The following is a 27,146-nucleotide window of genomic DNA, read 5'->3' as shown; positions in this document are numbered from 1 at the left end:
AAGGCTGTAATCCTATGAGCCGAAGAAGACAAAAGACGGCTGAAGGTATAGTCCCCCCTTTTTGAAAAGGGACACTTTGTTTGAGAATATGAAAACACCACTATTAACAAAGACTTTCTGAATGCATCGTCGATTAAAGGAACAGATGTTCTAACAATCACGAAAATGATTTTCCCACAAAATGTTACCACCTGTTTTAGAGGCGTGGGTAGAGAGAAAAAAGTTAACTCTTCTCTTTGAAAGAAGTATAATTTTTTCAAAAATTCAAAGATAAAACATTCTAGTTACCAGGCCTTCCATTCTTCTCACAACCCATCCTAAGGGAAGAAGACCCAGGCTTCTCCAGTCTTCTGATTGACCACAAAAATATTTTTTGGTGGAACCAGATGGGTAGGAATAAGTGTCCACTTGCTTTTCCTTTTTTATAAACTTCACGTTGCCTGTTGGGTTTTTTGCTCATTATCCCGTCCCTGTTAGAGTGGCCTGCGAACGCATACGATTTACGGTCATTGCTTCTCTCCGCCTGAAAAGTAAAGCGACCACTGGAAATACGTCTACGTTCGCAGGCTAAAAACCAAGTGTATCCGTGGCTACCTAGCCTACTTTTAAAGATCCCACTGATAATCTCATAAAACACACACATCCCATTCCTGGAACATTGAAGATCGACAGAGCCAACAGGACCCCACTCCTGCTAGCCCTAATCTCTCATCATGGCGCTAGGAGGAGAAGCCGGCACGGGGAAATGGAGAGGGGAGCCCGAGAAGGTGGAATGAACTTTACAAAGATATTCAGATAACACTGTGCCGTTACGTCTTCTGCTCGTTTTATTGTTAAATTGTAAAAAATAAATAGCTCCTGTGATATTAAGCCACATTATGTACAGGCGTCACGATATTTCTGCATATAAACACAGCTATTTTCTCTTTTTTGATCTCTCAAACTTGATTAAGAATTCTCTACATCCAACTTGTAAAAAATCGTCAGTAAACGAGGCTTGTGTTATTCCTGGCTAACATCTAGTACACTGTTCTGCCTTTGATCTGTGTCAGTTGTTGTAAAGGGTATCCATCTCTACTCTGTCAAGTTTTCTTCTGGGTCAGTTATTATATTTTGTCCGATGCGTTTTTCTTGCTTTTTCCGCCAAGCTTTCCGTCACGTCTCATTCCCGCGTGTTTTAAGCTTGTTCAAGATACGCACACAGTGTTCAGACACAACACTATCATTTGTCCGCGCAGTACTAGGAACTGACGAGACACTGGACTGCTGACTACAGGCACTAGACATCCGGGATCTTTCTAAAAACCTAACTAGTCGTTGTTGGATGCCGAGAGAAACAAGAACCTGCCTACAGCGCGGGTTTCTGCAGAAGAGTCTAAGCGTCTTCAAAGCTGCGTCCTGAGGTTCAGCGTGCCCATCGTTGCACGCCATATCAAGAACACTAAGAAAGATAAACGTTACAACGCGTGTAATCAGAGAAAAAAGGCAAATTTATAATGGTAATTGAGCTGAGTGATTTAAAATCGGACGCGCAGTGCAAGTTCGATTGAAATCACAAGTTTGATTTCAGACCAAAATTGCACGACGCGAAGTTCAATTACCACTTTATTACAGCCATTTTGAAATCGCAGAATTCAGTCAGTACCAAAATTTTATTGATCGAGTAGCCCGTTTTTTGAAAAGTGGAAACAAAAAGGCTTTTACATCTCACTTTGTATTCGAAAAAGATATGACGATAGAGCTAAAATGGTGCAGTTTAGAACAAAAAATGATGCGATTCGTGAATAAATCACACTTCTGAGAGCCAATCAGATTGAAGGGATCACCAGTGATTTCAAAACGGATATAATAAAGAAATGAAAACGCAATGGTATTGACAACGGTTTGACAACGGTGCGCGCAAATAAAAAACCCGGTTGACCAATAGCAGAGCGGCAATATGGGCACTGGAAGTAGCACTCAGTCCTTTCCGCGCGCTTTCCCGTCGTCAATGAACGTTCCCGTTATGTTGCTAACCACTCACACCAATGCGTCCTCCGTTGAAAACGCAGACTTTTTTTAAGCATTTTGCTTTGCACCCACAGTACAAGGATCATACACAGAGGATGGGTTATTAAAATGCTCTCGTTTGTAGTGCGAACAGGCAAAAGCGGAGATTTTTCAGAAAGCTGACGTCATAGCTTCTCATGCACGACAAATTTACAAGCTTGAAAGAAACAAAGGAAGAAAGAGAGAAATGGCGTGAATTGACGAGAGTATCGCGGGTGCTATTGATCATGAACAAATAAGACTCTGCTAAAACAACTATTCTTGGCATAAGGGAAAATGATAATTTACGAGGAAATATTTAAGATATGGAACACGTTGTTAAAGGAAGAAAATTACTCAAGTTGTCGTCGCGTGGTCGTTCGAAAACGACTGGACGCACCTTAAAATAAAATAGGGTCTTCCTTAGAGTTGACAATCAACGCTCCTCTTCTTGGGGGAAAGAGAGAGGAAGATAAATGCTGACAAGAACTAATAAATAAATAAATAAATTCCTCACCCATGAGGTGCTTGCGCCTTGATAATCTGTTGATACAACAAAGGTGAATGTCTCACCATATTACCCAAAGCACCTGCAAGACGGATATAAAAAATTACCATTTCGAATTTAAAAACCCAGCCGCATTTTTGCGAATATTTCCAGAAATGAAGGCAGAATCGAATCTCACACTTTTTTGGGGAGAAAGGAGAATTTTAATACCAGAAAGCTCAGAAAAAATGTCGAGCTCCAGGTGAGAATCGAACTAACGACCCTCGGAGTTCTAGTTCAGATGCTCTAACCACTAAGCTACTAGAGGCACCAAGGCGAGTATTTTCGTGATGGCCTTGAAAAAATAAATATAAAGTCCTTCGTCTAAACTGACAACAGGGCTCACGTTAATAGATCAGTGTTGTCACATCTAGTGAAACACAGAATAAACGGAGTTGATATTACGAAAATGAGTGAGAAAACGTGCCTAAATTCAGAGTGCCTCTACTCTGTTTAAAACGATTGTATTATTAGCATGGTAAAGTGGCATGCATTTTCGGGAAGTAAGAGATATTCGAACACAAAGCCAACGTAGTGAACGATTGAACATCGGCCTTCAACGGAGAATGAATCCTTCCACGATGTTCTCTAGCTTAGGTTGTTCATTCTACTGCGCAGATCATGTACACTTTCATCACTTTCATGTGCTGTGCCTTGGTCGATCATAAGATACGACTACATGTATATAACATATTGAGTTGGTCGTTATGGAAGGTCATATGATAACTAGACTCACCAGCAGCGTTAGCTCTTGTTCTAGCCACGGAGTCTGTCAGCAGATCAACTAATAGCGGCACAGCAGGGCTCAGTGCTGGGTACAGGGAGTCGCTGTGGTACGCTGCATTACCAATAGCGAAACTGGCGGTCTGAAAATAGACAGATAGGAACAGTAAGGTACATTGATGGCGCTAGTGTCACTCTTAACTGTCCCCTTAGAATAATAACAATGACTGAAATGACAACCATTTTGTGTGTTGAAATCTCTAACATCATGTACACCTAATGTACCTATGCAGTGTTGTGTTTGTTTGCTGTCAGTAGTTCGAAGTCAATACGGCAAAAGACTAATTTCATCCTTAACAGACCTCTTAATATGACAATAACCAGTGTGAAAACCAAAAGAAGTGACCAACACTCTATTAGGCGTCAACTTAATCTCATCCCCAGGAGTTTTTCCGCCTCTCCCATTTTCCAAAGGAAGAGCCCGGGGACGAGGCTCGTGTTAACCTATGCAGTGAAGGGGCAAGAATGAGGAGAAGTGATAAGAGGCAGAGTCAGTCGCTCAGTCACAAGGACGGTGGACTTACCGCTCCAACCTGACTAGTACCCACTTGTCTCCTTTGAGCCTCCACTGAATAGTGCGCGGGCGCGCGTGGTTTGATGTCACTCCCCGGGCGCTGGCAGAGACGACTGGGGAAGAGTGAGCGCGCGCGCTCACTACAACTCCGACCACTCCCTGGATTTGCTTCACAGCACTCGAACAGGCGTGTGAAACACAGGGGCACATATCAGGGGAGTTGTTTCACAGCACTCGGACACGCGTGTGAAAAACAAGGGCACATATAAGGGGTGTTGTTTCACAGCACTCGAACACGCGTGTGAATACCAGGGCATCAAGAGCAAAACTGTGTTAGCCCTTGCCTCAGCTATTCGAGCAACTCAGTGGACTGTTTATTATCCCCTACAAGGTGATCGTCCAAATTTACATGCTCTGGACAAAAAAATCCTTGACTGTCATAATTCTAGCAGTACCTTCTCAAGGTGCTGTTTGTTTAGTAACGCAAGGTCACGTTTGACTTTCATCACTTGTATGTCTGGAAACTCACTATAATTAATACTCTCTTTAGCCCCCTCCAAATAAAACCCAACAGAGGCAAACTGTTTGAAACTCACCTTTCTAACATTAGAATCGTCACTCTTAAGACAGCTTAACAAACTCGATAGTAGACTTGTTCTGAAAACAAACACTACAGTAACCATTGGAGTCCCAACAAAGATCAGCGTCAAATTTCTTTTTGTATGATCAACACAAAATAAGCAAAAAGAACATGAAAACAAGAGAATGATCACTAGAGCAGAATTGCCTTGATATTTCAATATAACAAACGTCAAATTATAATTTTTAACAACTTTTCCCTTTGTGAGTTATGAGGTGACAGATCTAGCGCTTGGGGGACTGGAGAGAGTTAAAGTATCATGAATGTCGTCGTTGGTTAATTCGTATATTATTTATCGCTTTTATTTACCTTTGAAGCGTTGAATAGAAGACGGAAGAATGTTTGAGTATGTTACCCAGCATTCCGCACGCGTTTGCAACTACAGCTGAGTTTTGATGCGTCAACAGGTGATGTAAAGGCTCGTATGAATCTAAAGATAAGAAAGATCAATTTTTCTTACTTACTCTTCTAAATGAAGTTAAACCTCTAGTAATTAACTTCCCAGAAATCCACGACTGGGTGCCACTTTCGGGAGGTTTTTGCTTACAGTTCAGGTGTTTGTTGCCATGAGCGCCCGCATTAGAATTCGCTCGGGTTGTAGTGCACGATTACGGAAGGCAGGGAAGGAGGCAGGTTGATCGAACTATTTTTGTCCCGATCTTTCGCTGCTTTCAAAAGTGAATTACAAGGCGACCACACGCAGGAAATACAGCGCGTTCGCTCACCCAAAAATACGCCAGCATTACAAACTTGGGAGGTTTTCAGTCCAGTTCTCGCCCTGTCTCTTTGTCATGCATCGCTGGGAGAGAGGTGATCCCTGGATCCCTCTCTAACATCGGAAACAGAAATGTGGCGATGGGGGTTGGGGGGGGGGGGGAGGTAGAACTATCACCATAAACAGCGATCGCGCTTTAGTGTTAACTCACCTTGTTCGGTTCGCAGGACCTGTGTAACCATGGAGACATACTCGGAGGAAATACGTGCCACATGATTAAGTATCGCAATGACATCATTTAGTAGAGAAACAGGGTTATCCGCTGACACAAGTGAAGTTAGAAAGGGCTCGGCCTAAAAAGAGAAACTACGTCCTCAATAAATGTGCCGAAGAAGGAAAAGAAACAAAGCAAAGACATAGTTTCACCTTGTTGTTAATGACATGTTTCGCGAGTTGAGTGACAAACATTTCATCGCTTAGCACCAAACGAGAAACGAGACCTGAAATTAAGAAAAAGGACATATGTAGAAACGAATGTTACAAAAACTGGGATCAAGCATCAACCATACCACTTACGTACCACTTACAACATTTAATTCTATCAAGCTAACTGCTCTGTAGACCACTGTAAAAAACCCTTTCTTTTCCCCTCTTTATCATATAAATGGAGCTGTAGAAAACACTTTGTTAGCTTTCGCTCCGTGCACTATAAGATTTATTATTTCCTTTTTTTTGGAACGGGGAACGGGGGGGGGGGGGGGGGCGGGCGGGCGGGGGGATAGTAAGTTCATTTTAAAAAATGGGAACGGGGAAAGGGAAATGAAAAATAGGAACAGAGAATGGTGGTAGCTAAAGGGCCTGGATTAAAGTTAGGTTTTCTTGTTCCTACTGTCAATTTTTCCGTTCCCTGTTTTAGTACCTTCGATGAAGGTTATGAAAAACATTTTCTGCTCTGTCACGAGCAATTTTTCTGTTGACAATAGCCGCCCAAAATTCGAACTTTCTTCTACCTTGTACTGTCTCACACAGTTACGATTAGAACTTGGATTTTTCTTGAGCTTTAAACAGCTAAATTTTAAACGGTAAACGAGCTTTGGCTTTCGTTGTAAAAGGTTTCGCAAGAGTTCGAGACTCAGAGAAACAGATCTAGCAAGGTTCTATATACTTATAGCAGCCTTGAGAATCGAAAAATATCCCTTTCATATCAAGGTTACGGAACACACGCACTGTAATAAAGTAAAAACATACCCATTGCAAGTTCCAAATCCTCCATGGGTAGAAACCTTGCAGCAAACTCTAACAATATTGGAACCAATCTGAACTGGTACAATACACTGAGGAAGAAAAATCCAGTCAATCCAAGGAATACAAAGTGACAATTGGCCCCTTATTGTCTTGATTTGATCATATCCCTGTGCTAATTTTAGCCTGTTCCAGGTGTTCAGATTCAGTGGAGATGGTGCTAAGAGAAGTAAGCAGTAGAAAAACAGAGAGGAACTAGAGTAGGGAGAGAGGGCGAAAGAACGGCATTCTCTCCTTTCTTCTTCTCCCTCTCCTTCGCCAAGGTCTCCATTTCGCGCCAAGCTCCATTATCCGAAAGACTGTTATTTAAAAAGCAGTAAATTGTAATCTCTTAGTTATTAAATTACAATTACATGCTCTGTATTACAATTTAGTAGTACGTATTCTACCGTATAAAAGTCACACCTCAGAATTTCCTTTAACGCCAAAAAAACTAACCCTGAAAGAAAATCTGTTAAGCTGAGGCCTAGTACGTTGCCGTAGTTCATCAGGACTTATATTTAGATGCCAATAATAAGAAGCAAACAAAACATTATCCATTATTTATACCTCTGGGTGTCATGGAGAAGATGTTCTTCCACGTCAGTTGCAAATGGGAAGTAGAAAATTCTGATGACCTGTACGAATACACAAATATATAATTGGCGTGGTTGGTAAAGGAGGGAAGGGGAGCAGTCAAACAATCCGAGCCGGTTTCTCAGTATTAAGGAGTTTAGCTTGATACACTGTAACTAAAAACTACAGTACCACCTCCATTTGCAACCATCTCCTATAACCGACCATCTTTCCAAAAAAGGGTATTTTTTAAGCCAAAGCCTTCTAGATGGAAACTTCATTCGAGTGGTTTGCCGTTCTCATAGAGTAAATAGGGAACTTAAGATAGAGACGTTTTCGGGGCGACGGCAACTTCAACCGGACGTGACATCATCATTTGTTGGATATTGCGCATGCTCCTGCTCACCACCTTGCCGTCGTGATCCCGTCGGCGACGTGAAACTGGTCTGTTTGGCGTTGTGGCGAAAACGTGAGTATTTAACTTTCATTTCAATCAGGTTTGTTGCGTTTAGCAACCAACATTTTGCAGATTATCGTTCTTAAATTGTCCTTGTTTTCTTTGAGGCACATTTCAAGTTCGATTTCCAAGCTCTGTTATCTAAACTTACATCTTTGAATGTTTCTATGTTTTCATGTCACAGGGTCAAGATCCAACTTGGCAAACAGCCAACCGTAAGTGAGCTTGACATGGGACAAAATTTTCCCACGAGCCAAATAAAAGTATCCAGACAAAAAATATGAACTCCGATATTTCAATTGTGTGTTTTTAGTTCGCTCTTTTCGTTAGAATATCGTATAAATGAAACGCATTGAAAATTATATAGAATAGTAGGTAATACCATGTACTAACTCGGCGTGGGAATACTGAAATAAAGTTGTTGCCGTTGTTGTTGTTGTTGCATGCAAGTATTTCCCGGGAATTATTTCAATACCAAACTAAGAATACGGTTCCTTGGTAGCATTTTAATGTTCCGGTAATTTGCAAGGCTTCGGCAAGCCTGTGGAGATCTTTTTTTTTTCAACACGGAATTCTGCCTTGAACTCAGCTGCATCCCGCATGTTTTTTAGCGTGAACGGATCGTAACTGTCCCGAGGAAAATAGGGATTTTTGGACTCATAATTTTTTCCACAAAACGAGAAACTCTTCATCCGATACATGTTGTCTGCATAGCAAATATTTATTCTCTTAATTCTTTATGTGAAGCCATATTTTCCTCTTCGGTATTCTTCTAATTAAAGGCGCCGTCCTTCCGAGTTCACTGCGATCTTGATGTCCTATTTTTGACGGGGAGCGACGGCTGCCTTAGTTCCAGGCTTTCTCTGCCAGTCCGGTCGCCGTCGCCCCGAAAACGTCTCCATCTTAAGTTCCCTAATGTTAGGAATTTGAAGGGCAACATATCTTTATGTTTGCTTAGTTCGTGCAGCAACTTTGAGGCAAATTTGTCCCCACGACATGTCACAGATTTCGGAAGGTAAGCCCAGTAAACCGCTCTGTATACGGGAAAGTATTGCTTGTTACAAGTTACGAAGTTGCCCGCACTGAAAGAGTTAGAAAAGTAAAAATCTTCACCTTGCTAGTGATCTCTTTAAGGATTTCTCTATCCCCCGCTTTATCTTCATGCTTGGAAACTACCAGACTGGAAGACAAACATTAATCAATACTATTAGCAGTGCTTATAAGCAACTGCTTGATTCCGCGTCAAATACAACAATGCCGGATGTGAGGATATTCAATAGCGGTTTCTCAACAATTCTCAAAATTGACTGGTGCCTTTATTTAAATGAATGGTTTGTATAGGAACAAATCAAGATATCGTAGCTTGGTAGCAAAAAGACCTTTTCCCGCGCTTGGCTCCGGCTTGAGTTTCTGCCTGGTTCATTGCAACGGTGTGGTGGAGGAGGAGAAAAACGCAATAACTCTCACTTCTTCATTTTCTCGACAAGCAGTTTACAAACATAGTGGCTTGCCAAAATACAGATTTGTTTGTTTTGTACATGTTGTGAAGTTCGGTTTTGTAACCTATCAGAGTGACAACTGACAAGAAAGATTACAAAGCGTTTTCTCGATAAAGGATTAATATTACTAGAACTTACTGCTTGGAAAGCTGTTCCACGAACGGTGATGTAAGCATTTTACACAGAAAGGATACCGCATGAGTGGGAGGCTCAACCAGCTTTACTATACTCTGTAATGGGGTCTGTGTGATTAAACAGATTGAATCAGCTACGTGTACTTGGATTAGGTAGATGAGAAAAAAGACATTTTCAAGTTCCTTACTTATTTGATCTCGACATGATATGTGTCCGGGGCTTTAAGCTTGTCAAGAAATCAAGAACCGCAGAAGTTGTTTAAGTGGAACACAGTCATCACTGCTTACAGTCATTTTCAACAACAACAAACAAACAAACAAATATAAACAAAAATTTCCGTGATAGTGAATAATAAATCGTGTGATAGGTGGCTCAAGCGATTATTCTTTCCATTCCTGGCCTGTCCGTTCCACTTTTACATTAAAATGTGTGTACTCACCTTGGTAAATAATAACTGAGCGACGTCTAGGACCTTTTCCAAGCCCCGATATGACATAAGCCTCCACTGTACGGCTCCCACACTGACGCCATTTTCCTCTTCTACTAACAACTCTAAATCACTAACAAACAAGAACGACAATCAGTGGTTCAAAACTGAATTAGAAGAATTTTTTAGTCACTGAATGGCTACAATTCTTATTACTTCGAACTTAATAAAACGATCAGGCAAATCCTGACAAATCCTAACAAAGGAGAAATTAGGCAAACCCTGACTTGCTCAGCCCTCTCGGGTCGCTAGCTGGCAATTTCCCGCGCTTGCGACTGACTACACGTATTTGTTCATTGGACTTTCCCGCGCTTGCGACCGGCTACACGTGTTTCCTTCCAATTCGGATCGGTCCATTGGACTTTCCCGCGCCTTGCGACCGGCTACTCATATTTGCCTCTGGTTTTAGTTGGTTGACTAAATAATCCGCGTTTCAGTGTCATTTTTATCATACTTAAATTATACACGGTTCAATAATCTCCATCCCATATTTTCCCACCAGGAAGTAACCTTCTATACATGCTTTTCAGGCCTTGAAAGCCATGGCTAAAGAATGAGGAATACACAAATCTCACATCACTATCTACCTTAGAACTACTGCTTCAGCTGGTGCTATGCTTAAAACAACACCAACTGCAGACCACAAATTATTCCAGATAAAGGTTTCGACCACTTGAGAGGCCAGTCTAGAGCCAGCATCCTGCAAAAGCAAATTGTTGATGTTCATGAATGAATGAAATTTGTCTGTAAACCCTCGTGACCAACTGTACCATTAAAAGACGTACTATTCCAGTGGTTTCTCCTTTACATACAAGTAAACTGTAAGAGACGAAAAGTATTCGGGATTCCCTTATAGTTAAGAGACGTGACGAATTCCTCGCGAATCGAGGTTTTTTAACAATTATTCCTCGAGCCCGAATGGGCTCTGAGTCAATAGCCCATGAGGCCGAAGGCCGAATGGGCTATTGACTCAGAGGCCTTAGGGCGAGAGGAATAATTATTTTAGTAAAATCCAACTAGTTGGTCAAAAATATCGAGACAAAACAACTTTAGCTAGCAAAACGCGATTCAGCCGCCATTGTTTTGGTTTTCAAAGTCGGCGCTTTTCGCCACTAGTGGGCTATAACATATAGCCCAATAGCAGCTCAACCAATCAGAACGCAGCATTGACAATAGACCACTAGTTGGATTTTACAAAAAAGAATTAATCAGTAGTTTCTCACTTTTCCACTTACTAGAACTGAAACTGTAAGCCCTTGGTAACTGTTACAAAAATGTCATTGAAAAGCTTTCTTCTTTCTAGGCCCTGTTATGAGGGAACCGGTCGTACAAGAGAGCTTTACCCAGGTTTATTGTTTAGGAGTCAATGCTAAACAGCTTGGTTGAGAGACAACGTGGACTAAAAGACCGGTTGTTATCTAAGAAACTGGGGGCAAAAGCAAACTACGAGTGTAGAACTTTTAGGTATATTTTTTTTGCCGTCACTGCACGAAAGCGACGTAAACGTCTCTAATAACCACGTTTCATGGAGGACAAAAACACATCAAGAAGAATTTTTCTTTTTGTTTCCGAAGCTGGGTGGCGGCATCAAGAATTCAACCCTGAGAAAATTCACCCACATTTCACGTTAAAATTGGGGAGAGTTGAAAAAACTGACCCCCACTCCGCGGACTACCCACTGACCCCACTCCGCGGACTACTCTACGGACTACTCCGCGGACTACTCTACGGACTACTCCGCGGACTACCATGCGGACTACCCTAACTAATCAACCAAATTTACTTTCACGGAGAAAAGAGTTAGAAGAAGCGTACCTGCCTACAAGATCACACTTGATAAACAGCCGCCATCTTGATTTTCGCCATTTTACTCGACCCAGCCCTTCTTCTTCATTGCTACGTCCATTGCAGCTTCCGTTCTTGGATCGTCACGCAACGCTTCTCTCCAAACCTCGCGTGACGATCCAAATAACGACTGCGTGCCCTACGTAGGAGAATACGTCTCCAAGGGCCTTGTGGGCCAGGTGAATCCAAAAATATGGTGACTTCCAAGCACGGCTATAAGTAAGTTCTTAAAAACATTTTTAAGCTGAATATAACAAAAACTGTTACCAGCGCCAATAGTGGTCATCGATTGGCTGAACGGCGTGCTCTGACTTGTGGCCGATGAAGACTGGGGCGAGGCTAAAGGAGAGCTGGGTCGAGTAAAATGGCGAAAATCAAGATGGCGGCTGTTTATCAAGTGTGATCTTGTAGGCAGGTACGCTTCTTCTAACTCTTTTCTCCGTGAAAGTAAATTTGGTTGATTAGTTAGGGTAGTCCGCATGGTAGTCCGCGGACTAGTCCGTAGAGTAGTCCGCGGAGTAGTCCGTAGAGTAGTCCGCGGAGTCGGGTCAGTGGGTAGTCCGCGGAGTGGGGGTCAGTTTTTTCAACTCTCCCTTAAAATTGAGCGAGTTGGAATGATCACGACGAATTAAAAGAACACATATTCATTTCATTAGTGACGTTTTTGCTGCTGTTGCCGTCAAGGTTGCTTAGGCTCCACGTTAACATCACTTCGACATGGTAGAAGGAAAAAGAAAAATTACCTGAGATAATACATTAACTACAACATATATATCCTGGAATACGACCCATAAAGCACCAATACAAGTCACTAACCTGACTAACACAATGTTCTAGTAACGTTACAATGCCATCAAGGAGGCCTTCACGAACCCCAACAAATGCCCGCAATGGTCTCTGAAAAAGAAGTAGAGTTATATGCAGCTCTTTCCTCGCTACGAACAGGCCATTTAGAGGAATTTTTAATTTTTAGAAAGCGATTGTGTAGGGCAAAAGAACCTGTTTAACGTTGTCTCTAGCTTACGCCCAGAGAGATAACAGCTTAAATTTTTCAGTCTCTAGGTTAATTTTCTTTTGCCTTCAAACCAATTTTAATTGGATAAAACAAGTCTAACCTGCAGAACCGGCGCTATTTTTTCGCGTTTTTCGGGCGAACGAAGCACGAAGATCCTTCCCCTTCGCGCGTGTCTGATGCTCTTCGCTCTCTTAAAAAAACGTCCTGTAGACTAAAACAAGTCAAACAATACTTTGGAGTTTTCCCCGGTGAAAATGACTTCTGAAATCATTTCACAGTAGCAAAACAAACAGTTACCACATGGGAGAAGATTTGACTCCGATGGTGAAATAATTTTCAACATTGATTACCTGCGGTAGCCTGGCTAGTGCTGCAGAGATACCATCTAAAATTTGGTCGTCTTGATCGGTTTGCAATCTGGGGTCTGAGGTAAGAAGTTTAGCCAGCAAAGTGGAAGAAAGAGCTTGGATCTCGAACACATCTGAGCCAGCAAATATGGAGACAACACGATCAGAGCAGTCAATGATCCTGTAAGGAGAAAATAGTTTCTTAAACGATGAATAAAAAGGTCACATCTTTTAACATACATATACGTGCTGCTTTAGGCCACTTGTTAGATGCATGTACTAAACCCCGGAACACCGCAACACTTAGAAATGTGTCAAATGAAACGAGGCTGTCAAATGAATATAATATACAGAACATTTAGGGTTTTCACTAGGATTTTAAGTCGCCCGGTAAACGCAAAAAGAAGGCGGGGAATCAAGCAGCTAAGGGTTTCTTTTGGTTCTATTTTCTTCTATTTTCCTTTGAAAGTAGCCGGGGGCCACGTTCATAGTATCCGCGGGAAATCTCCGGCCCCCGCCTCTTAATGACAGCCCTGACATTTCATATTTTACAAATTAGGGTTTGAGTTTCTACAGAGGGGGTTTCTACCGAGGGGGTATTTGTGTTTTTTTTTTTTTCATTTTGCCTATCGCCAGGCGTGCTTACCATTTACACAAACCACCCGGGTAGAAATGAGTTGTGCATACACATAAAACTATAAAATCTGACGTCGTGTGCGAACCACACGCTACAAAGCATATCCAAAGCAGATGAACATTAAAAAGAGTAGAAAAATTGCATCCCCTCTAGCCTGGTTTCCTAGTCAAATGACGTCTGAGAAACGAGCGCAGAAATTCCATACCGATGACGCGTCACTACCCAGATCTGGGCAGTGCTTCCGATTGGCTGAATCAAATTTCCCACGCGGCACGACCAATCAGAAGCACTACCCAGATCAGGGTAGTGAAGCGACATCAGTATGGAATTTCTGTGCTAGTTTCTCAGATGTCATTTGGCGGGAAAACCAGTGCTAGCGTCGCCAAATGTCGGCTGTTTTCTCACGCTACATCCCCTCATATTACAGCCCATGTCTCCTGAAGATTCTCAAACGGAATGCGCGAGCCACTTGATTTTCCAAACGGAATATACGGTTTTGCCATGTAAATGGTAAGTATCCCCGGTTTTCGGGTTGTCCCGGGGATCTTTCGGGAGTGTTCCATGGTGTTCGGTGTTTCAGAGCTTAGAACATGCCCTTATAAGTGTTAGGCACTATAAACACTTCGGTGCCTTGCTCTAAGAAGGCCTCAAAAGATTAGCTGAGAAAAAACAAACAAACAAACATCAGTAACACTAGACCCTAGCACTAAAACTATACAGCAGCGCGCTATCGAAGATCCAATGAAATTACAGGTTCTTATCTAAAGAGCTGAGTACCATCACACTTCAGTGCCAGCAATCATCCCGGGAAAAGGACAAACACCTCTGTTACTGGTTCTGATTCCACCCTCGCCACGTCCGCATCAAAAAGGAATGCATTTCTACCGTTTTTTTGGCTAACGCTCTAAAGATGTAGCCACTATGCATTCAAGTGCGAGTTGGTCCGCAAAATGAAAACAGAATCTTCGCATAAACATAAACCGCGGTAGAGCAGGTTTGACTCCTGTTGGCAGAGCACAGATTTCTTTTCTTCCGAGTCGCATAAACAAGCATAATTCCCATAAGATGCTTCGACAAATAGCTTGGAAGGGCATTGGTTAAGACACCCTTCTCCAAAGCGGAAATCCCAAGTTTCGAGTTCCCATTTTCGTGGGATACATGTGCTGTCCTTTATGTGCGCTTTATAGAGACTCTACTGTGAAACAAAACAAAACAACTCACTCTGAAGGAATGTCCTCCGAGTTTTCTACGATGGAACGTAAAACCAGCAAAACAGAACAGGTCTCTTTGCGGTCTGAATGTTTTCCACTACAACTTGACAAGAACTTGGTCAATGATACCATCCAGTTTGAATGTCGTGAAAGATGAATGCTGAGATCTCTGGATACTCCACAGAGTTCGGCAAGAAAGACTAAGACGCACAGCGAGGATAGTTTATGATGAAGAAGGAGATATAAGACCTCTAAACACTTTTCATTTGATGGCTGAAGAAGTTTTTTGGCTACAAGGCCGGCTAAGTTTCTTTTTGGACTTGATTCACTGTAAGAGCCATTAGGTGAAGTCACCAGTGTTTGTAAAGTTGTTAAAGCCACTGTCTGCACATGAATCACTCTTGCTTTGACAGAAGTAGAATCACCGATTGAACCTATCGAAATCAAATAAGATTTTAAGAGTGAGAATGACAAAGAAATTAGAAAAATTCCCGCAATCAACAAGAACATTTTGATAGTGGATGGTTTGAACCCAAGAGTCATGTCATAAGTAAGTAGAATATGAGTGTCTGAATGTGATTGTAGTCCTGCATAGGACTTTCCCACAAGTAAGGGAATCTGGGCCCAGTTGTTCGAAGGCCGATTAGCGCTTAACCCGGGTTTCTTTTTCTTGTGTTCAAAATAATTTTCACGGATAATTTTCTGGTAATTCTAGGGCTTTAACTTTTTTAACTTTTAGGGCTTTAACTTTTTTAACTTCTAGACAAAAAGAATTAAAACTGACATGCTTTTTAAGCTTCCAAATCTGAATTCAAATCTCGCACTAACCCTGGGTTATCTTAACCCACCCTGGAACAACTCAGCCCTGGATATCAGAATCCCGGAAATTTTGGCTTGTGGAATCTGGAATCGGGGAAAATTTTGCTTGTGGAGTCCGGAATCCTGGGCTTTGGAATCCGCAAAACAGCTCAAGGAATCTGGAATCCTACTAACGATTGGAATCTGGGAATCCAAGTTCTACTGACAAAAATCCGGAATCCACTGCGTGGAATCCAGAGTCCAGGACTGTCTTGAATTTCCTTACATGGGGTGAAGGACAGTAGTCGACCCTTTTTTGAACAAAAAATTCAAGAACTTTTCAAGGACTTTCAAGGACACATTTCCCATTTTTCAAGGACTCCATTCAGTGCAAAAAAGAGCCTTGAGTCTATGTTTTTATTACTTCTTCCACAACATGATTTATTTTATCCCGAGGGTCTTTCTGTGTTTGCTCCTTTTTCTTTCGAGTTCTACTTCAACTACGAGGTTAGCATTGAAATTCAAGGACTTTCATCAAGGCCTTGAATTATGATTCTAAAATTCAAGGACTTACAAGGTGCGCGCGAACCCTGGACTAAAGTTTCGATATCCTGCCAGGTAATCATCTTCAGAGTCCAAGTGAGTTGCGTATCAAACTCTCAGCTGTTGACCTGGGTGGTCAAGAACTGTTCATTTTGACTCTGGGTGGTCAAGAACTGTTCATTTTGACTCTGAGGATGAAATTCACACAGCTTTTCAAAACACCAGTCACTGACACAAGCTCTCGTACGCTCAACTGGATGATCACACTCAACAAGTTTATGACACAATCCCTGGGTTTAAACCATTGAGGTTGGTTAACGGGTTTGTAATTAGAAAGTAAGGGATAAACTACCTTTGAGTCTCTGTAGAACATTTGATTCTATAACAAGAGCTGTGATCAGACAATCCACACTCTTTATATCACAGGTGACGAGATTATCATAAAATTCTTCTGCTTCTACGGTGGCAGATTCCCTGTCCATGGCTTGGCACATATGTTGAACACACTGTTAAAAAAACACAAACAACCAGTGAAGAAGATTAAGTCGAACCTCCATGCGCATTTATCTCTCATAATGAACTATCCCTGTACTCTTTGCAATGCATCTATTGAAGATTTGAAACATTATTTCCTACACTGCTCACGTTTTGCTGCTCTGCGTGAAAAGGTGTTTGCCTCCACTACACAATTACTTGGAAAAAGATGGCATTGTGCAACAGATAAGCAATTGAAAATATTTAACTAATTCAACTTACAATTCTTAAAAGGTTGGTATATTCAATCAACTTCATTTTTTTCTTCAAGATAAAAATCAAATGGTGCTGTTTCCATGTTTTTCCATCGTTATCACCATTATTATAATCCTTGTCATTATACATGCATATCATTGTCACAGGGCACATCCAATAAAACAGTTTAGCCTAAACAAAACCTCATTTTAAACAAACCTCAAGAACAGCTTGTCTAAGGTTAAGTTCTTTGTCCTGAATGTGCTTCACCAGCGCTGGTAAAACTCCAACAATTTTTTTTGCACAGCTCAAAAGGCTGAAACTGCTAGGGACAAAAGTAGAGTTCAAAATACCAATTAGAAATTCTGTGAAAGTGCAGTAAACAAAAAAACCCTACTCAAGTCTATTTACAATTGCGATATCAACTGCATCAAATTTGCACTTATACTCAGTTATATACATTCATCGCAATAATAATGCAATGTATAGTTCCAGAAAATATTCATACCCCCCTCCCCCCACCCCGCCCATGATGGAGGGCACTTTTGCTTTAGAGCCCCTACCCTGTTGGGATTTCCATTCCAGGAAGTGCTTGTCATACCTCCCTACCCCCTGCAATTTCCATGATTCTTCCATCTTAATGGGGTACCCCCCCGGAATATTTCTGTCAAAAATCCTGTTTCACTATACTATTATGCAAAATGCAATTGTTTTTGCGATAAAATGAGAAAAATCTTTTTATTCATGTTAATGCATGGTTTAACAACCTCAATTTTACCTTGTAGAGGTCTATAGCACCTTTGAAATCCTAAGCACTAACAGGAGTGTTTACAAAGAGTTTGGACCTTTTTAACTACGTTGTTCTAAATGGTCTAGTGCTCTAGCACATGAATACTAACAAACATTTGTGAACATAATGAACAGTCTCTGTCTCGCCTTTCTACAGTGGTATCATCCAGGATGCACTCCTTCAGAAAGGCTGTGGCCACATTCAGTACATCCACAATAACTTGCACTGCCCAAGGTTGCTACAAATTATTATAGAATAGTACGTTATCAATGTCATTAATGTTCTGCCACTGGTACCCGCATATATGTGGGTGTTTACTGTACTTAAGCAATAATGTATGGAAAAGACTGAACTAGTATTTGCCGCATAAACACTATGTAATACTTTTGTAATAAATATATAATTTACTTCTAAGTTTTAAGTCTGTGGATAGAATCATTCCAATCAAACTGTACAGCTGTACTTTCTTGTGCGGCTTATTAAAGTGAAATTATCATTTTTTTTCCTAAAGGTAAATTTTCTGTCAGTTTCAACATTTATTAAGTGTAAAAACCAAATATTGTTAAAATTAATGGGTAATTAAGCTAGTGCAGAAATAAAACAAAGAATGTACCTGAGAGAGGCCTTGCTTATTTATTAACTGTGTTATAAGAATGATATTATCCACAGGAATCCCAACTGAAATTGAGAAACTCACTTTAACCTTGGATGAACTGTAAAATAAAACCAAAACAATTACAAACTTACAGAGGAACAGGATTTTGTGAATTGAAGGTTTTTAATGCACAGAGGGAAGTAATGGAAAAAAACTCATGAATAGCCAATGAATTCTGTACATTCTGATTTGCTATTGAAACTTTCTACTGGGGCAATTAATGAAGGGTGTGTGGAATAAGGCCTTAAGTGACTCCTTATCTAATATCAAATTCTCCTTTGATTAACAGGCATAAATAAGATTAAGGTAAATGAAGAGGAGAGTTCAGCAATTTACCAGATGAAACTTGGGGCTTTATTCCCACTAACCTTCAATTAGGCACATTACATGAAAGGTTAGTTCAATATAAACATACCATGAAATTCCGAAAATAAGCCCCGGGGCTTATATTTTTCAAAGGCCCTGTTTTAGGGGCTTATTTTTGGAGGGTCTTATATTCGGAGGGGCTTATCTATGGAGGGAAATTTGCGTTTCAAATTTGATTGGGCTAGCCTTATAGATGAAAGGAAATTTACCGGTTCTGCTTTGTTTTACTTTGTATTTGAGGGCAATTTCCAAGCACAAGCCCCCGGGGGGCTTATATTTGGAGGGGCAATTTAACGAAGGGTTTTTTGGGTTACGAGTTGGGGGATTTACATTTTGAGGGGCTTATACATGGAGGGGCATATTTTCAGAATGTCACAGTATGTCAAAGAGGCTTGCACTTGCGCGAAAGAGAAAAAATAATTGGAAAAAAGTACAGTGTTGACAAATTACCAAGCTGTTGTAAGCAAACTTCTTAGCACCCTAAGAATTTGTCTTAGCCTTGAAGCTCCCTCCAGGAGTCCGTCCAAAACTTGAGCTGCTGCACCTTCCAGTGCACTCTGTACTTTTCTGGTAAATGCTGTGTCAGTCATGAGTTGCTCACTGATACTAGTTTCTAGTGTAGGACTCATGTTTCGAAGGGTTGATGTATCCCCTGCCGCAGCTTGTTCTGTTACCTCTACTAAGTAGTCCCATTCTTCCTCACTATCAAGCTCTTCCTGAATAAAAGTTAGAGCAATTTTCATATGACCTTGAAATGAAAATGGGCAAACAAAACAGAAACAACAAACTAAAGGAAATAGAGGGATTTGACTGGTTTATCAAACGGATACAAACGCACATGGCTTTTGGTTGGTTGAGCAAACGCTCTAGTGAAAAAATTTCAAGCCCAAGAACTTTCTAGAAATCAATCGATACTTCGCTTTGACATTATACTGCAATACGATTGGGCCAATCGAGCAATGCCTTCGCCAAATTAGGGTTTTCTTTGGCGGGAGAACGAAGAGGCCATGTTTTGATCTTTCAATCCACTGGCTGATAAAACAAATAATGAACACTTACTGAAACCATTTTTCAAGGTCATACAAAAATCGCTCTATTCCTTGAATTAACCTCATGATGAAAACTAACTGATAACAGGGCTGTCAAAAAGTTTTTAAGTAGCAGGCTGAAAATGAATAGTAGACAGCTTTGGAATGGTCACACCAAAGGCACAAGTTCTTGAGGGCCGAGGCATCTAGGGACATTTAGAAATTTGGAGTCTCGCAAATCACATTCCAAGGGGTTTTCAAGACGTATTTTCCACCGTGAATGCCCTTGTTGTTTCATTGAAGTACACACAAGACTGGGAACAATGCTGGCGAAATGTCTCAGGCGTTCCACGACATCACAAGATTCAAACATTTCACAGATCTAAACCTGTTTAAACCATACCTGACAACTCTCCCAGTTTTCCTGGGAGTCTCTAAGTTTTTCATCAGATCTCCTGGTCTCCCAGTTAGAGCACCAAATCTCCCGAGAAATACCTACCGTGGCCTTTTTCAAAATTTTTTTCATTGATTTTGTTATTTTCGAGATGTCAAAGAGGAAAATAAAACAAGAAGTGGATTTAGTGCTCTTATTTGAGCAGTTCTCAATCAGAAACGTACAACAGAGCAATCAAATTAATATATATTTAACAAGTATTCTAATAATTTGGTCAGAAATCAACCAACCAAAACTGCACAATATGTGGTAGAAAGTTGTTGCGGTTTTCGAACGCTGTTATACCCTGGGTACCAGAGGTTTTTCCTCACGTGCGATGAGGAGCTTTGTTGGCCACAGGCAGAAGACACGAGCGGCGAAGTGACCGAAACCGGAAACCGTGTATGAAAAGCCTCTGGCACCCAGGGTAACGCTGTTATCAACGTTGGGAACATTCGACTACAGGCTATGAAATTCAGACATAAGATATACACCACTTAAGAGAGCCTCTTTTATGGCACATCCGCCAGTTTCATCTATTGCTGATAAATTTGATACCTTTACATTTCTAAAACATTAAGCGCACAAAGACTGTACCTGTCCCCCATATTGATTTCCTCCCTGCTTCTTGCTTATTTCCTCTCGTCTCTTCACAGCAGCAGCCAGCACTTGTTCAACGACTGATGTCTCTCTGTCATAGTCATCACTAATCTCATGTCCAATTCTGTCTGCCTTGGATGGCTTGTCTTCAATCTGCACCTCCCAATCATCTACAATCACGTTATTAAAATGCTACTGTAATAAATTCATACAAGGTAACCGTGTTTGCTTCAGAAAATGGGTGTCTGAGTCTCATTAGAAGTTGTGTTGCAAAATTAGGGTATGAAGTCCATTCCTAAAGACCAATTCACAGTACAACTTTGTTGCGGGCAAAATGCTTAAGATAGACATACAACTCAAATTAAACATATGACAGCTGCAAGTCAGTTGTAAGTGAGATGTTGTGTTGTGTCAAAGGATTATCGTAAACACATCATATGCAACAAAGTTGTGCTGTGTAAATCGGTCTAAAAGTATTACCTGGACATACACTTTTCTGTTAACTTAAAACTACTGTTCTGTTCAGGGACATCCCTTACCATCACCAGCCTTTTCCTCTGCAATTCCGCTCTTTTCATCAATATCCTCTTTAGCTTTTGCCTGCTTTTTTTCTCCATTTTCCTTTGCAGGGGCAGGCTTTTTCTTTATTGAATTCCCTGAAGGTTTCTTCTTCACCTCCTGTTTTCCTTTGTCCTTAGTGCCCTGCTTTGGTTCATTTCCTTTCTGCTGTTTTCCTTCCTGTTGCTGTTGTAGTTTCCTAATCCACGATGGACGTACTTCTGTGCCACCACTGTCTTTCTATAAATGTACGTTTTTACAAAAGAAGAAATTCAAACATTCTATGTCGGTAAAACAATGAAATCTCGCTGTAAACAACACAGTTTTAGCCATCTGCCTTTTCAGACATCTCATCACTCTTCACGTTTCCATGGAAATGTTTTTTTGGCACTTATAGTTTGATAATTTGAATTCAATGAAATCCAAGCAAATAATGCAAAACAATAACAATACTGCCTTCTAAATGAAGATATTACTGTTGCAAAGGTAATCACAATTAAAGCAATTGCAAATTTAGCCTGAAAAAGATTTTTTGGCAGGGCTTCAACAGGATTTGAACCCATGGCCTCCGCATTAGCACTGCAGTGCATGGCCTGCTGTTCAGATCATCTTTGTTTCCATGTTTCATTCCTTTTATGGGTTAAGATAAACTCAACAAATTGGCCTGCTCTTAATGTGTGGGTCCTCAAAGCTCAGTTAGTACAACACTGCAGCACTGACCCAGAGGCCAAGGGTTTTTATCCCGTTGAAGCCTTGAAATTTTTTTTCAAGCTTATTTTGCAAATTACCACTGTATTGGTCAGATCTTCATTTAGATTTTTTTTCTGCAGTTAACATCATCTTCATTTTCAATGCTACCTGACTCCTTAGAAAAGCTTCTTTATAGCACTGGGTCCTTATAGTTTATAAGCCTAACATGTAATGCCGAGATGTCACTTTAAAAAACATTTTTTCTTTCCAATCTTCAGTATTAAGACAGAACTCATTCAGATGTTTCCAAACCTTGTTTGTTCCTTGCTTTTTGCCTATAGTTTTTGCAGTTTTCTCTTGGGCGCTGGCACTATTGGAAGGTCGTTCAAACATCTCTGGATCACCGCTCATCCTTTCCAACTCAGCTTCTGCTTAAATAACAATGTAATCAATAAAGGTCTGCAACATTGGTATAGGATTTAATGGAGGCAAAACCAACCGTAGAATTGCACACATTTTAGGCATCATACTGTTGAAAGGTTATTAGTTATGTCCAGGAGCAAGAGTCATTTGCGGTCTATTGCCTTTCAATGTAAACAGCTAGAATAATGCAAATAGGAGATTTACCAAGCATGATAGCAACAGATCATTGAAGGTGACAGCCAAAAGCAATCATAATAACTTTTCCAGAATTATTGTAAAATCCTACAAATCCGCTGGGTTTAAAACCTTTAATCATTTTGTATGCTTTAATTGTGAAAAAATTATGAAAGATTTTTCAACAATGATAGCAACACATAAAGTGATCAAACAGGCCAAATACATGTAAATTAAGCCCACCATTAATTCCATCAGCCACAAACGGATGCCTGAGCAAGTACGGCCAGGACAGTCTTTTGTTTGGATCTTTAGTGAGGAGACCTTGAAGAAAACTCTGCAAAAACAGCAACAGTGACAAAACGATGATCTCTAAACTATATCAGCCAAACCTTATCAGTGAACAAAACAATCTTGTCTTCTAAACACACCAAAAGCCATCAAAGGAGAGCGCACTAATAGCTTATCTCTAAAAATGTTATTTAAAGACACTTCATTAATTTATCCATCTCCAATGTCAAAGTTAGCCCAGTTTTATTCACTTAGCCATGAAGAATAATATTTCTCCTGATCACAATAGTCCTTCTCTCCTTACCCTTAATCATCCTCTTTTAGCCTACAAAAAGGGCGCATGGACCCTAAAGTCTAACCTGGTAAATTATTGCAATTTGCTTTCTTGTAACCTTTCTGAAATCACAAAATCCCTAACTTCTGCCCAACTGATGTTACACCAACCTGAAAATCAGGGCTCATGTTCTCAGGCCACTTAACAGTATCCTAATTAACAACAAAAAGATAAATCATTATTAATTTGACCTTAAAGTATTATTTAATAAAATAATTCAGGCTCTTTGAAATACTATCAATATACTTGGTGTATTTAATAAGAATTATATGTGCCTTGACATTAAGATTTAGTGGACTTGGAGTGTTGGGCCAAAGAGATTTTTTTGCCTTTTTAATATTTAATCATCCCCTCATGACTTTCCAGTAAGAAATATATAATTATAAACTGCATCAAAGGAAAATGTACAGGTACAAGACTAAATAAAAATAATATAATGCTTGTTCATAAAGGAAGAGTTTAATAACAAAACAACTGCAAATAAAGAGTTATCTAAAATCAAGGCAAAAGTATAGTAAAAACCCATGAGTAAGAGCCTACATTTCCCCAAGTTAGCCTGAAGAGGATCTTACATACATAGGCTATTTAGGTTCTTAAATAGGATCTGAAGAAAACAAATGCATTGTACATAGCTAAGATTAATTAGTGGTATTAAGCTTATTCCTTATATAAAATTGTACTAAAATTGTACAATGTATCAATGCCAATTTTATTTCCTTTTCCCCAGTCAACTTTGCACCTACAGCTATATGTCTCCAAAGAGGATCCTGTTTGTTGACTTACCTTATTTGCCCAAGTGTAGAGAATTTGTTTCCAATGATTTTAGAAAATAAGAACCTGTTTCAAATTTAAGGATAAATGGGTTGGTTCTTGTACAGGGGGGGGGGGGGGGGGGGGGGGGGCCTAACTGGCAAATTTTAGCCTAACAGGCTCTTTAAAACCAAGTTCTTACTCATGGGTTTTTACTGTACACATTAAAAAGTGCCATAGTGAAAGTGTCACAAGTACCCTGCAGATAAGATTCACCAGCTGAAAAATACTGTTGGTATAAAATGGCGGAGTTCCAACAAACAATTCATACAAGATACACCCTACAGACCTAAGGAAAAAGACAAAAACCAGGAAAATTACGGCTAAAAGATCCACAGGTGGACACTTTTGGGACCAGCAAAGGTTTTTGCTCAGAAAAAAATGTCCGCTTGAGGAACATTACATCCTAAGAACACATTGTTTGCATGTCCCTGGCACCATGACTAAGTACCTACTTAGAGGGGGTGGGGGTGTCTGCCTACAGGCAATGTCCGTTAAATAATGGAGAATAAACTGCATTTCATTTTCAAGACAATACACTTCTACTGCTATGCAATTATTACATAGTTTGCCCAAAATACCCAAATCTTTACTCTTATTGAAAACCAAGTTTGAGACTAAACCTCAATATTGGCAGTCACATACCCAGATAGCATGATACGTAAAGTTAAGCAAGAACATCCCTTACACTTCAAAGACATGCACTTATTAAACCAAGAAGTATTATGTGGAAAGTACTACAAACCAGAGATCAGAGTTGTGATCATATGGTTTTTCCTGCACCAGTTCCGGAGACATGTAAAGTGGAGTTCCCTGCAAGAAATTAAAGCAAGTACGACGTGAAGTACAATCAGTGTGAAGTACAATCAGTGTTCTTGTTGCAGTAGGTATTAAAGGCCAGGCAGGTTTATAAAGAAAGGGCTACAAAGCAGAATGCTAACTAAGGTTTATCCAGTAACAGATTATGGGAAAGGAGAAATGCTTAAGCTGATTTATGCCTCATAACTACTGTGTGGTACTTTATTCTTGACAGTTCAAATTTTTCCTGTTTTTGTGATGTTTCCCAAGATCCACAAAAAAAGCTATTGCTAGTAAAACTTTTATCACAAAAAATGGATGCCGTAACTGTAATAACTTAAAGAGAGACAACTGGTATGTATTTTCATGTGGTGTTTTGCCTGTATTTCACCTCAAATTGAATGCAATATTATTGCCAAGAATAGTAAAAATTAATTCCCAGCCTGAAAACCAGACTGGACCAATCACAAAAATTAGCTCCCAAAAAACAAAGAAAAATCACCCCATCCAGGAAATTGAACCCTTGCAAAAAGAAACTACTGCACATGGTAAGTCAAGCTCTGACCCATGAAAGAGCTCTTTTGGCTCACAAATGAGCATGGATTTTCCTTTTTCCACAGCATCATACAACAATAGTTGAGATTTACAATAAACATTAATTAGGTTTTACAACAGTACCTTTATTGATGTAAGTACTAGTGTGTTGATGCTCATAGCTCGTGCAAAACTGAAATTGAAAAAACTTATCATGATTTCCAAATTTTATATATATAGTATTATAATTATGATCCCACCATGAAAACGGTGAGCGCCTACGTACATTGTGTCTCATGGAAAAAGGCAATCAGGTATGAGATACATGTAGCTACAAGCAGCAATATGTTAATATCTTTGTGGTCAAATGTCCTTTCTCTGATGTGATTGGCCATAACACTGTCATCATCCTCAAAATATCTCATGTTCAGGTTGACAACAATGTTACATTTACTCAAGAAGGAAGTAAAAGCAATAATTGCTTTGCTAGGAGAACGAAATACATCTACTGTTCAATACCCAGTCTCAGAGCTCTCTTTCTGCATATTTGTATCACTGATTGCAGGCTAGAACTTATGTTAAATTTAACTGTCTGGAAAAAAATGGTGGTAATTCTTTTTACCTAATACTCACTACAAATTAGAGCAAGGAATTATCAAGCTAGCAGATAAACATGCTAAATACTAAACAAGCTAACACAAGCAAGCTGCAGTTTATGCTCTGCAACATTGAAAACACTGAAGCCCAAACAGATTTTAGTTTTTCTTTGTTTTTAACTTCTCGCATTAAGGGACCACTTGAAGCATGGTCTGATCTCAATGTTCACTGTGTGTACTGTGCTACTTGTAGCGTATAAGAACTTAAGCAACAATTTGGAACTACACATTTTTGCAACTTAGAAATTGCACGCAATGTATTATCTTCCATGAGGTAGACATGTCCGGACCTCTTCTCAGAAGAGACCCCATGGTTCAATTCTCGTAAAGGACCACCTGTTGAAACCAACCACCAAGTCTTTCCATTTTAGGTGGTTGCTTATGGGAGTTTCGAGTATATTTAGAAATTAAAATACATGTAACATTGCTTCTGCCAACTTAAAATGACCATTTTGATAGAAATTAATCCTGTATCACCATCATACCCAAAATCACACAGTTTCACAACTCCTCCTTTTCCCAGAAGAATATTCTGTGGTTTCATATCTCTGTGAAGAATCCTGTGAGAGTGCAGGTAATATAATGCTTTGACCAGCTGGCATGCAATCTTTCTGACCTGAAAAATTAAAAGTCAAGGAGTCCACCACACTTTTTTCAGTGATTAACTACACTGTTGTTCTGACAACGCTGAAAAAATTAAAATTCAAGGGGCATTTGAAGTGTAACTGGGCTGGTGTGTATTTATAAAAACCTTGACACAGAAACTGAATAGATGTACTGGTAAATTTACTATGAAGAACAGTGATTTGAAGGTGATTTCTTGGAAAACAAGATTCAGAGAAGATTAGGATTTCATGTCAGGGGTCTACTTATGGAAGCTTAAAAACAAAGCCAAAATCTAAACTTGTAAATCCAGAAAGTGTCTACGGCCCCTTACGGAAATGTCTGCTCATAGGAATGTGAAAATACAGGGTTTGTATGGGAATTGAAATGGGGTTTTGTGAAGGCGGCTGTAAGTAGAGCTGTCCTCTTACGAGAGTGTCCGTCAGGAGAGCTTCCATTGTACAGGTAAACCCAGGTTAACAAAGCTTAAATAGCAAAGAGCAGATGGTATTTTTATGGCTGTTAGTGGTAACAGAAGGTTAATAGTGCTGACTCTTAGCAATCTTTGTTGTAGAAACATGAAGTGTATTTCTGCATGTTGAAGTGTGGCACATAA

General features: G+C 40.1%; 1 protein-coding gene across 1 annotated transcript in view; it reads right to left on the bottom strand.

Annotated features, from left to right (window-relative positions):
* Nucleotides 1-809: 809 nt before the first annotated feature.
* The window catches only part of LOC140952032 (serine/threonine-protein kinase 36-like), a 29,364-nt gene continuing 3,027 nt past the window's right edge, over nt 810-27,146 (bottom strand). The window contains exons 4-33 of the mRNA XM_073401431.1: nt 26,413-26,543; nt 25,416-25,464; nt 24,685-24,752; nt 24,138-24,228; nt 23,240-23,281; nt 22,748-22,841; nt 22,220-22,335; nt 21,199-21,457; nt 20,657-20,829; nt 19,049-19,314; nt 18,191-18,290; nt 17,724-17,815; nt 17,007-17,109; nt 16,411-16,564; nt 14,728-15,151; nt 12,873-13,050; nt 12,324-12,404; nt 10,250-10,362; nt 9,615-9,735; nt 9,179-9,282; nt 8,655-8,721; nt 7,079-7,146; nt 6,476-6,561; nt 5,654-5,727; nt 5,439-5,580; nt 4,822-4,942; nt 4,469-4,529; nt 3,312-3,441; nt 2,546-2,618; nt 810-1,441 (exon numbers count right to left, since the gene is read on the bottom strand). Of these exons, the coding sequence (XP_073257532.1) occupies nt 1,156-1,441; nt 2,546-2,618; nt 3,312-3,441; nt 4,469-4,529; nt 4,822-4,942; nt 5,439-5,580; nt 5,654-5,727; nt 6,476-6,561; nt 7,079-7,146; nt 8,655-8,721; nt 9,179-9,282; nt 9,615-9,735; nt 10,250-10,362; nt 12,324-12,404; nt 12,873-13,050; nt 14,728-15,151; nt 16,411-16,564; nt 17,007-17,109; nt 17,724-17,815; nt 18,191-18,290; nt 19,049-19,314; nt 20,657-20,829; nt 21,199-21,457; nt 22,220-22,335; nt 22,748-22,841; nt 23,240-23,281; nt 24,138-24,228; nt 24,685-24,752; nt 25,416-25,464; nt 26,413-26,543 (3,867 nt within the window). The 3' untranslated portion in view covers nt 810-1,155. The remainder of the gene's footprint in view (nt 1,442-2,545; nt 2,619-3,311; nt 3,442-4,468; nt 4,530-4,821; nt 4,943-5,438; nt 5,581-5,653; nt 5,728-6,475; nt 6,562-7,078; nt 7,147-8,654; nt 8,722-9,178; nt 9,283-9,614; nt 9,736-10,249; nt 10,363-12,323; nt 12,405-12,872; nt 13,051-14,727; nt 15,152-16,410; nt 16,565-17,006; nt 17,110-17,723; nt 17,816-18,190; nt 18,291-19,048; nt 19,315-20,656; nt 20,830-21,198; nt 21,458-22,219; nt 22,336-22,747; nt 22,842-23,239; nt 23,282-24,137; nt 24,229-24,684; nt 24,753-25,415; nt 25,465-26,412; nt 26,544-27,146) is intronic.

Source organism: Porites lutea, chromosome 11 (assembly GCF_958299795.1).
Source record: "Porites lutea chromosome 11, jaPorLute2.1, whole genome shotgun sequence".
Lineage (NCBI taxonomy): Eukaryota > Metazoa > Cnidaria > Anthozoa > Scleractinia > Poritidae > Porites > Porites lutea.
This window is presented reverse-complemented; position numbering and strand designations above follow the sequence as displayed.